General features: G+C 42.7%; 1 protein-coding gene across 1 annotated transcript in view; it reads right to left on the reverse strand.

Annotated features, from left to right (window-relative positions):
* Positions 1–7,408, reverse strand: part of LGI2 (leucine rich repeat LGI family member 2) — a 38,680-nt gene extending 31,272 nt beyond the window's left edge. Inside the window, exons 1-3 of the mRNA XM_072620386.1 lie at positions 6,917–7,408; positions 4,512–4,583; positions 1,048–1,119 (exon numbers count right to left, since the gene is read on the reverse strand). Of these exons, the coding sequence (XP_072476487.1) occupies positions 1,048–1,119; positions 4,512–4,583; positions 6,917–7,116 (344 nt within the window). The 5' untranslated portion in view covers positions 7,117–7,408. The remainder of the gene's footprint in view (positions 1–1,047; positions 1,120–4,511; positions 4,584–6,916) is intronic.
* Between the last annotated feature and the right edge of the window lie 4,352 nt (positions 7,409–11,760).

Genomic DNA, 11,760 nt, shown 5'->3' on the forward strand with positions numbered 1-11,760 from the left:
TACTGCACACTTACCTGCACAATAAATGCCAGTCCTGGGTGAGGATCTCCCCTTCTCTGTTCACTCCCTGCCTCCTTTCTTTGTCCTTTCCTTAATGGTCCAGCAAAGGGGCCACGTCCTTCATGAAACCTTCCCTGATCCTCACCTCCACCTACCCATCTAAAAGGGTTCTGTCTCCTCATCTATTCTTAGAATGTTGACCTTACAGCAAGGAATTTTAACCTGGGATCCACAGAGACACCTCGCCCCTGACACCCCCACCCTACCCCAAGAACTATGGATAGATTTTATGGGGTTGCTAAAGTTGGAAGGGAAAAAATTATACCTTTATTTTCACTAACCTATAACTGAAATTGAGAGTTTCCTTCAGTTATTTAAAAACATCATTCTGAGTAGAGGTCTTCGTCAGACTACCACAAAGGGGTCCACAACACGGAAAAAAAAAGTATATCCTGGAACATTTTACCTGAATCTCTCCTTTTCCTCCATGACAATTCTACTTTGTATTACAGGTTTTTATCTTAGCCACACACCTTCCTGTTTAGACCATAAGTTCCCTGAGGGCAAGAATTGTGTCATTTTTCATCCTTGTATCAACATAGAGCATTTTGCACATCAAATAGGTCCTTAATAATTTATCTGTTGAATTGAATTGAATTAAAATAATAACTATAGGCCATATGTTATTTGAAAAAAACAAGTAGGAACTAATAAAGCATAATAATGAGAAAGTTAAGGTCTTTTTCATCTTTCCCACTCCTATGTTTCCCAGAAGACAATTATCCTAAAAAGGAAAGACCTCCCCAGCAATCCTCCAGAGCAGGGGTGGGGAACCTGCAGCCTCATGTGGCCTTCTAGGTCCTTTTGACTGAGTCTAAGTTTTACAGAACAAATTCTTTTATTAAGGGCATTTGTTCTGTGAAGTCTGGATTCATTCAAAGGGCGGCACTTGAGGACCTAGAGAACCACATGTAACCTTGCAGGCAAGGGTTCCCCACCCCTCCTCCAGAGTATCTTGAATTTCTCGAACATCAGCTTGGAACTTACAGGTACTCCAGGTGAAAGAGGCCAGCAAAGGCATCATCTCGTATAACTGTGAACGAGTTAGAATTCAGCAAACTGAAAGGAAAGCCAAAGACAGTTCCATTAGTAACTTGGTTACATCCTTTCTGTTTATTACTGGACCCATTAGTTGACTTCTTGTGTCACCTCATAATAGGTAGGAAGAGACAGTATTTTTCTGGGAATGACAGGACAATCCCAACACTCAAAGATCAATGACTAAAAAATAACTCCTTGGATTCTTTTATCACTCTTTCTTCTAGTAATGCTAATCAGAGAATGTTTTCACCCTGTAGTTAGTTGTTCATCGTATATTATTTGATGTTCCTCAACATAGTTCAAAATTACCATAGAACCATATTCAACTAAACTGTACAGGAAAGAGCTCTGTATGAGGAGTGAAATGGATACCGATTTCTATTACACTATTTACTATGTGACCTCAGGGAATATACAGCTTCTAGGTCTCAGTCTTCTCATATACAAATTCACAATATAACTCCTATCCACTTCACAAGGTCATTATGAAGCTCAAAAGAGATCCATATGATCAGAGAACTTATAGCTGGGATTTTAAAGATTATCTACTCTAACCCCACAGATGTACAAGGGTACAAGTAAACAACTAAGTTCTTAAAAATGTAGGTGGCAAAGTGGATTGAGTTCTGGGGCTGGAGTGAGGAAGATTCATCTCCCTGAGTTCAAATCCACCCTCAGACTCTTAGTGTGTGACCCTGAGCAAGAAATTTAACCCTTTTACCTCAGTTTCTTCATTTGTAAAATGAGCTAGAGAAGGAAATGGCAAATCACTCTAGTATCTTTACCAAGAAAACCTCAGGGTGAATTTGGTTCTCAGAATAACTATTTTGGATATAATCTGAAAATATGGTAATTATCCTTATTAAAAGAAAAACTTTTTAAAAAATTCTACACAAAATTGAAGTTGTAATTAATTTTTAAATTGTATATTTAATTATTTCTACACATAAAGTCTATATCCTTGCCAGAAAAATGTATGATTTTCTTTTACATTTCAACATGAAAATCAGGAAGTATTCATTCTTTTTTCTAGTGTCCTTTATTACTTCACATGGTTCTAGTTTCTTTCAAGAGACAAAACAGTAACTAAAGAGAGTGTACTGTAGTGGAAAGATGACACATTTAAAGTCCCCTAATTCTCATAACTGTCTAACCATGAGTAAAGCACTTAACCTCTCTGTGACTCAAGTTACTAGTTACATGACTTTAAAAAAATTAATTTCTCTGGACCTCAGTTTCCCTAATCTGCAAAATGGTTATAGTAGATAATGCTTACTTTACCTACCACCTTGGAATCAAAGGAGATATGGGTATGAATAATAATAATACCTGGTATTTCTGCAGTGCTTTACATACATTGTTCCTTATGGGAAGTACCATCCACTCTGGCAACTTCTCCCTCTGATCAGTTGGTTCCTCTCAGAAGCCCCATTTTAAGTTGGATGATCCATCCAAACACGCCTTCATTCCTCTCCAGGACAAACTCCTGACTTATCTCCTGAGGACTTTCTCCACCTCATAAACCTCATGTAAGCTCACTCTAGCCTTGAACTACTTCTCACACTGGAAGTACCCTCCACCTCTGAGACTTTTTCCTCTGGTTGCCTCTTCCTCCCAGTAGCTACATTTTAAAGAGAATGTCCTCATCAATCAGGTCTTCATTCCTTTCCTACGCACTCCAGACTCCCTAGACTTTCTCTCCAATCTTCACCCCACCCCCTTGTACCCACTACTTTCATCTCTGTCCCTTCCCCATTCTTAGCTCCTTTGTATGTATTGTCTTCCCTTATTAGAGAGTAAATCCTTGAAACCAGTGACTGTTCTTCCTTCTGCTTATATTTGCATTCCTAGCACTTAGCATTATGCCTGCCTGGCACAAGGTAAAGGTTCAATAAATGCCTGTTAACTTGGTTTGTTGACTTATTAAGTGCCAAATCCATCCAGTCTATCACCTTGACTTTAAAGATGAGAAAACTGAGATCCAGAGAGGGTAAGTGATTTTCCTCAGGTCACACAGGTATGAAGTGGGATTTGAACTCAGCTCTTCTCGAGGTTGGGGGGGGGGTCCTCAGACTTCAAAGTCAATGCACTTTCCACTGTACACTCCCTACTTAACCTCCTTTCAAGTTAAGTAATAGCTGACATCCATACAGCTTTGTATATAATATCTCATATATAGTAGCCTCACATGTTCATACTGGAGATGTTATCATTCCTACTTTTCATAGGGAAACTGGACTAATATGTTATGTGGTGAGATCCAGGTCATTTCGTCAGTGGTGGAGTTGGGATTCGAATACATATCTTCTGACTCCCGATTCAGTGTTCCCTACACTGCTGCTTTGCAAACTATAAAGCATTTTATAAATGTGTATATATACCTACCTAAGTTACGATGACTAGTGACTACCATATTAAGAATTTATGATCAAAGAAAATAAATAAAAATCAGAATGCAACATTAAATCATTAATTTATACTTAATCATGATGAATGCCTTTATTCCTGAGATCTGATCATTTTAATATCAAAAAAGATAGAGTATGTGAAAACACTTTGTAAAAGCCTATGTGATCTATAAGGGTATGACATATTCATTATAATTATCAACTGTAAGATGCCAGGTTCATTATTTTAGTTTTCTTCCCTTCTCAATTTTTAAACAACTGACCACAACAAATATGTGGGTACCAGGGATTATATATTTTTTAATTTACTCTTGAAAGTTATTCTAGTTGTTTTAAAAAGTTTTAATTACTAAACAATATAAAGTGAATACCAGAGCAGTATGCTGGATATAACGTGTAGTCCCTAAGTATGCATGGACCGTGTCCATTAACAATTTTGCCGTTGTTATGGAAACATAACAATGTAAGTGACCCTAAGAGGTGGGGGTAAGGGACATGAGGGAGGAAGGAAGGAGATTGACAGCTGGGCCTTCAGGAATCCTCAAATAAGGCTGTTCCCCCAGAATGGTTATGAATCCACCATTTACAAAAGACTCTCAGAGATGGCCTTTCAGACCACTCCAACACAGAGATCTAAAAAATAAAGTAAGGGAGTAAGGGAACTGTACTTGGAGGTCCTCCTAAAGCTTCCTTTTGACTTTCTTTTAAAATCCACAATACTGCTAGAGGCATTTAGGGGCAGATTGAGGAAGAAAACATTGGAGTAAAGATCTATAAGGGGGAGGGGCAAAAAATAGTTCCAAACAAATTTATGTGGCCCCAAGGAAGGAAGGAAAGGAATGAAAGAGATCATAGTGGACATGCTGTACACAGACTCTACTTGTCAAGTTAAGCCTATTTGATTGATGGATGCTGAGCACCAGAGGAGAGAGGGGGAGGCTAATACAGGGGCAGGGATTGAAGAGGGAACAATAAACGTATTTGGGACATTTCCATACTTACAGCAATTGCAAGGAAGGCAGATGAGAAAACATTCGGTCCTTGATTTCAGAAAATGTTCCATTTACCAGGCTCCTAAAAGGAGGAAGAAAAAGGCCAACGACTCCCAAGAGCAAATTCTAGCATCCCCCAAAAACATGCTGGGCAGTGCAGGCAATTTGTTCCACCACCTCCACCACCCCCAGCTGCTCCCACCTTCGCTTCATTTCCTTCTACTTTACAGTGAGGACATTCATGGCATTCCCTTGGAGATCGTGGGCTACACAGAAGTGGCCTATAGCTTCTCAGATGTAGCAGGAAATGGAAAAGTAAGCAAGGTGCTGGTGAATTTGATCGAAGCTTAGAAAACCAAGTCTTGGGTAATTCAAGTCAACTTCCAATCTTCCAGGGCTGAGCTGAAACGATCTAGATAACTACTTCAATCCAGACCTTGAATTTCTTTGAATGGCTACAAACTTTCAGTGGGGGAACCTGTGATTTCTACAGTGCAGGATAATACTGGCATGCAAACTCCTTCTATTTAAGCCCACTGGCAATTTCTAAGAGAGGCAGAGAAGTGAAGTAGACAGGCCCACGTTCATACAACCCAACTAAGTGTCAGGAATTGAACTCAAGTTTTCCAGATGCCCAATCAGGCATACTAATTTGGCAGGCTCCCTCTCATATTAGACAGAGGATAGAGACTGAACCCATGTTAACACTGGGTACAGGGATCTCCTGAGTAAGGACACTTTTATTACCAAGGCACGTTGGAATCTCCACAGCCTATAGTCTAAGAAAGTTTCCTAGGACAGTGAAAGGTTGAAATGACTTGCCCAGGGTCACATAGTCAAATTTGTCAGAGGTAAAACTTGAATCCAGGTCTTCCTAGGCCAGTACAACATGTTGCCTCTTCATTGAATCTTAATGTTAGTAAATAGCAAAACTCCAGAGTTATCACTTCTTGGGAAGAATGCTAAAAGCACAGCTAATTAAATGAGGAAACATGGTCAGACTAAGCCATGACAGCTTGGAAAGGGCTAAGGACACTTGAACTGGAGTGTGCTGTGGGTGGCAAAACTATCTGTTAGGCAAATAATCTGTATTAAGTCCAGAGACCTTCAGTCTGTTTTGGTCAAGGTAACCTTGACTTAGTCCCTTATCTATCCTACCTCATCCTTCCTCACCTACAGTTTGGAGGTGTTGTTAAGAGCCTGACAATATGAAGAATCTAAAGTGACATAGTCAGGGGTCAGAGTCAACTTTAAAGAAGTTGGTCAAGATTGCTCATCACAACAGGCCTCTGCTTTCACTGGTCCAACACTGGTCAGAGGAAGAAACACCATAGCTGACCAATTATCCAAACCTGAAAACACTTAACTTCCAGCTTCATGCTGAGGACCTCTTCCAAGAGTCCATTGATAGCCTGGCATCCCTAGAATCTTCTGTCTCTGCTTCAGCCCCTATGCAAGGTGCACTGGCCCTTGGTCAAGTAAGCTATTTGAGCAGGAAGTGATCTTCAGTCCTGAGAGGATACTTGTTCCTAACCATTAGGCTCTCCTACCTATGGGGTTTGAGATCACTGGATTCAAGTAACTGAATAAAACCCTGCAAAGGAGGTGGAGAAACACCACTAAGTTTCTCTAGACCAGGAAAGGCAGTCAACTTCAAGAGCTGGGCTTAAGAAACGGACAAACCCTAGTAAGAGCCGCAAGTCAGCACTCCACTTGGACACCTGGACACCTACTCCGTGTTCCCCTGCTCCTTCAGGGGTCCCCCAACCTGATGCGAAAGAATCTACTTCAGGGCACTCTGGGGGCTTTTAGGCCCATCTAACCAACCTCTGGCACCTGAAGGCTGATAAAAAGCAGCCCCTAATTTGGGCATCCAGGAACAGCACATGAAGACGCTCACCTTTAGGCTTCCACATAGGCAAGCAGAGCTACTCCACACACACACACACACACACACACACACACACACACACACACACACACACACACACACACACACACACACACACACACACACACACACACACACACACACACACACACACACACACACACACACACACACACACACACACACTACTTAGCAACTTAGAGTCCCGTCAGTAGGGTCCACGGAGGTGCCGCAAGCTCCCACCTGGGGGCCTTCCCACCCTACTCCTTTTTCTTCCTCCCTCCTTCCACACTCCCTCTCCCCAAGCCAATCCCCACAGTACCCCCCGATCCACGCCCCACTGCCCTTACAGAAAGTAAAGGAAGACACAAAGGCAATGGGGGCGGGGAGAGGAGAAAAGGGAGAAGAAAGAGGGGAGAGGTTGGGGGTCCGGTCCCGAGGCACCTTCGCGCAGGAGGCAAGTCCCCGAGGAGGGCGTCGGGCCGGCGAGAGGGAGGAGGGAGTTAAAAGGAGGTTCCACTCACAAGGAGCTGATGTCACCCGGGACGATCCTGGGCACCCAGGAGGAGCCGACGCAGATGATGGACTCCTTGGTGCAGCTGCAAGTGGCCGGGCAGCGGACCAGCCGCCTCACCTGGGCGCGCTGCAGCAGGCACGCGGCGGCCAGCAGCAGCAGCAGCAGCGACCCGCCGCTGCCCCCGCCGCAGCCCCTCAGCAGAGCCATGCCCGGGCCGCTGCCCCCTGCGCCCGGGCGCCGCCGCTGCTGCTGCCGCTGCTCAGGATGCTGCCGACGCCGCGGCCGCGCCCGCTCACGCTGTCTCTGCTGCCGCCGCCGCCGCTGCTGCTACTCGAGGGAGGGAAGCAGCGAGTGTGGGAGCCGGAGCCGCAGCCGGGCAGCATGCTGCCCCCCGGCCCCCGCCCCGACGCTAGGCTCCGGCCAGAGCCAGGGCTCGGGCTGCCGCTGGGAGGAGGCGGCTCCGCTGCTGCTGCTGCCGCTGCTGCTGAGCCTGCTTGCTGAACTGACTCCTTCCTGACATCAGCACTTTAGCTGCAGCCCGTTTCTGGCCAATGAATAATGCATGAAGGGCGCCTTTCTAAAAGTGGGGGTGGGGTGAAGGTGTTCTGCTTTATTTTAATCCCCTAAGAGTGAGAGTTCAGAGTTAGCTTCATCCTCGGCCTCTTCTTTCCAGCCCCCTCCATCCTCCCCATCTCATACCCAACCAGTCCCTCCAAACTACTTCTGGAGCTCCAGGAGCTGAGCAGACAAGAGTGACTGACCTTGGGAAGGAAGAACCTTTGGGGAAATGGAAAGAAGGTGATAGTCCCTTCTCTACCTTCCCACTGCCACTCAGACCTTGCTCAGGATTCACATCTACAAAGGACCTCAAAGGTCTTCTAGTCCATTTAATAGAGGGAGAAAATGAGGCTCAGAGAAGTTAAGGGAGTTGTCCAGGGTCACTTCCTAGGTCGGGCTTCCCCTCTTCCCCCACCATCTGCCAAAGGAATTTGGAAGATACCTGTTACAGTTCAAGGGATGGTAAATTTTTAGAATTGGAAGGTACTTAAGGGGTCATCATAGTCTAATAACTTAATGTTAACTTGCTCTAGAAGCTTAAGTAATTGTCCAGGCTAAACCCTTCATTTAAGGAAGCTGAGACCCAGAAAATTGAAGTGACTTCTCTAAAGTCACAGACAGAGATAGTAAGTGACAGGTCTTCCCCCAGGGGTACCCATCAGTGTACCAAAGGAAGAGAACTTCTTAGAGTTCAGGGTATCATTGGATTTTAGAATTGGGAAGGACTTTGAAAATAATCTAGTTGGTAATAATAATAAAAGCTAGCATTTATATGGCACTTTAAAGTTTGCAAAGCACTCGATCCCCACAAGAATCCTGGGTTATTATTATTATTTTATAGAGGAGGAAACTGAAGGGAGGGTAAATGACTCACTCAGGGTCGATCATCTAGGAAGTATCAGAGACAGGATTTGAACTCAGGTCTTCCTGGCTCCCAAGTCTAGCACTCTACCCTCCCGGCCACCTACCTGCCTCAATATTGACATACTAACTTAGGAAAAATAACAAGTTGCTATAAAAATGTAAGTAATTATCTAGCCCAACTCCCTCATTTGACAGATAAGGAATCTGAGATTTAGAAAAGTAAAATGACTTGCCCAAGGTCACCTAGATAATTCTTATCAGTTCTAAAATTCAAACCCATGCTTTCTAACTCCAAATTCAAGGCTTTCTGCACTACATCACTGGTCAAACTATCAAGTCTCCAAAACCAAAAAAGTATATGCTGGACAAACTTAAAGCAAACTTAGAGTAGAACTCTCAATATTCAGGGATTTCTTATAGAGGTGGGGGAGAAGAGGAGGAGAGATAAACAAAAATGTATGTAGGACTGGGAGGAGTCAGCAGCTAGACTCAAAGTATTTCTAAAGGGTATATTGTATCAAATACCCCTATGTAGTTATGGCCCGGGGGAATGGAAATTATAGGTCTCATATTTTGAGAAGATTTTTTTCAAGTTTTTTTAAGCAGGAAGAAATGTGAATGCTGTCACTGTAGCCCTGAACACCTTGTTTCTTTCTTGGTCTTCTTGGAGTAGGACCCTAGAGAATAGTACAGGTTTTAAAAGCACACTGGAGCTATTGATGGAAAAGCTCTACCCCCATAATTTGTTGGGGGAAAAATTGCTTAATTCAGATGGTTGCTACATAAGTACACATACTGTTGTCCATAGAGTCAGCCAGGATTTGACATGTGATTCCCCAAGAGAAATTGTGAAAAAACAGCATGTCCAGTTTTATCTGTCTATAGAATAGCTCATGGGGGGAAACCCCACCAGTGAACTGAAACACAGCTGGAACGGTAGAAATAATTGGTCCACACCATCCAGTACACTAGAGACAAGACAGTGGTAATCACCACCCTGATGGTAGTTCAGGGCAAATGAATTTACATTTTGAGATCATCTCTTCTAAGAGACAAAGATCTATTGCCATTAGAACAACTTAGAATCATCTCTAGAACAATCACTGGATCAAGTACTGATATGGGGCAGTTCATCCTCTAAAGGCTGTGAGAGATGTGACAAGGTATTAGGGTGGCATCAGGTTCTGGGGCAGATCAATTCAATTCTATTGAATGAGCCTTTATTGCCTACACCTAGACTGTGGTAGATGCTAAGGAATATAGAAAATATAAAAAGGAAATAGCCCTTACCCTCATAGAGATTATATTCTTTTGGCAAGGACATAACATTCACAAAAGTAAATTCAAAGTATAAACAAGATCATTGTAAGAAGGAAAAGTGCTAATAACTGAGAGGATTGGTAAAGGCTTCACACAGAAGGTAGCACCTTAGCTGCATATCAAAGTAAAGCTAGGGATTTTACTAGACAGAAGTGCATTCCAGATACAGGAGGCCATTTGTCCATAGGTACTGAGGCTGGTGCTGAAATGTTATGAGTGAGAAACAGCTGATAGCTCAGTCTGATTGAACTGGAGGGTAAGCGAAGTGGGAGCCATCTAATCTCATATGAGAGGGTATGATTATTGTTCATTCTTTCAGTCATGCCCCGTTCTTCATGACCCCATTCAGGGTTTTCTTGGTAAAGATACTAGAGTGGTTTGTCATTTCCTTCTCCAGCTCATTTTACAGATGAGGAAACTGAGGCTAGCAGGGTTAAGTGACTTGCCCAGGGTCACATAGCTAGTAAGTGTCTGAGGCTGGATTTCAACTCAGGTAGCGGGAGTTAATTAAAAAAAAACTGGATTTAGAGTCAGAGTAAGTGACTTCCAATCCCACTCTGCTATTTACTAGCTCAATAACCTTGAACAGGTCCCTTAACATCTCTTGGACTCAGAAACCTCATCTTTAAAATAAGGAAGTTGAAAAAGGTAGTCTCAAAGGTTCCTTCCAGCTACTATTTTTCAATCTTTGCTTTACTGCTCACTGTAGTGATTAGTAACTGCCTAAAAAGAGAATAGGGATTCTCAAAAACTAGTAGGACATTGTATATCGTAGGAATTATGCCCCACCCCCAGGTCTGAAATTCATCAGACTGTGGGGGAAAAAAACTGGACTCTGGTATTCCCTGACCTGCGTTAGATAAATCAATGTTTAGGGTAACAGGACAAAAAAGATCATCTTATGTAAGGGAGATACTGACATGGGCATAGCTGTAGAAATATAGCCAGGTCCAGTCCACCCCTCCCATTTTCCTAAGTAAAAGTCCAGGGTAATTTGGAAGGTCTTGGAGCTAGCTGCCAGAGGCATTATGGGAGTTGAAAGTAAATATTCACCTCAATCTAAATATCAAGTCAGTCTTGGGGAGTTCATGCTGAGGAGGAGTAAGGTGATTTTTTTTTAAAGAAAAAGAAAGACTTTGATCTAAGGGGCTCTCTTCTGTGCTGGTTGGGAATAGCTATGGTCCCAGCGGATAAAAGCATCTGAACAGTCTGAGTCATGGGTTATTTCACAAAAGAACAGCAACCCTCTCTGTGGGGGAAGAAGTCCAGCAGTAGATGAGAACAGAAGCTCAGCAGAGAAGGCCAACAGCAGAATCCAGCAGCAGCTCAATGAGGAAACAGAGGGAGTGAAACAGAACAACTGTGGGGAGATAGAGCAGGGGAGCCGCACTAAGTGGTCTCGGAGAGCATAGCATGAAGGTCTATGGGGGATGATGACCATTTCTGCGTGTGGAAGAGAAAAATTCCTTGCTAATATTCAGTGATGATTAAATGTATTTTTATTTTAAGTGGCTTTACTGAGATCACATTAACTAATATGATCACATTAGTTAATTAATGTCAGAGATGAAATTCCAGCCCAAGTTTTCTGACTCTCTGTCCTGTGTTTTTCCCTTATAACATCTACTTCACTGAGGATTTTGGACTGAATCCTCTAGACTATATATGTCCTTATTAGGAAAACTCTAGAATGATATTTGAATTATTTGAATAGAAAATGGTAAAAAGAAAGAGAGAGACAATTGAGTATTCTCTAATGTGCTAAAATTAACACTCCCTCTGTAACTTTGTTTGCACGGAAGTCCTGGAGAAGAACCTTGGTTATATAATTCATAGATAGATAGATGGATAGATGGACAGGTAGACAGATGTATTTACTTATTTCTCCAATTACATGTTAAAAACATTTTTAACTTTTTTTTAAAATTTTGAGTTCCAAATTCTTAAACTCTTTCCCTCCTCTCTCCATTCCCTGAAAGGGTAAGCAATCAGAAATAGGTTGTACATGGGCAATCATGCAAAACATTTCCCTGTTAGTCATTTTATACAAGAAGACTAGAATAAAAGAAAAAGAATTAAAGAAAGGATGTGGAAAACAGTATGCTATGG

The sequence above is a fragment of the Notamacropus eugenii genome, chromosome 6 (assembly GCF_028372415.1).
Source record: "Notamacropus eugenii isolate mMacEug1 chromosome 6, mMacEug1.pri_v2, whole genome shotgun sequence".
NCBI classification, from domain to species: Eukaryota; Metazoa; Chordata; class Mammalia; order Diprotodontia; family Macropodidae; genus Notamacropus; species Notamacropus eugenii.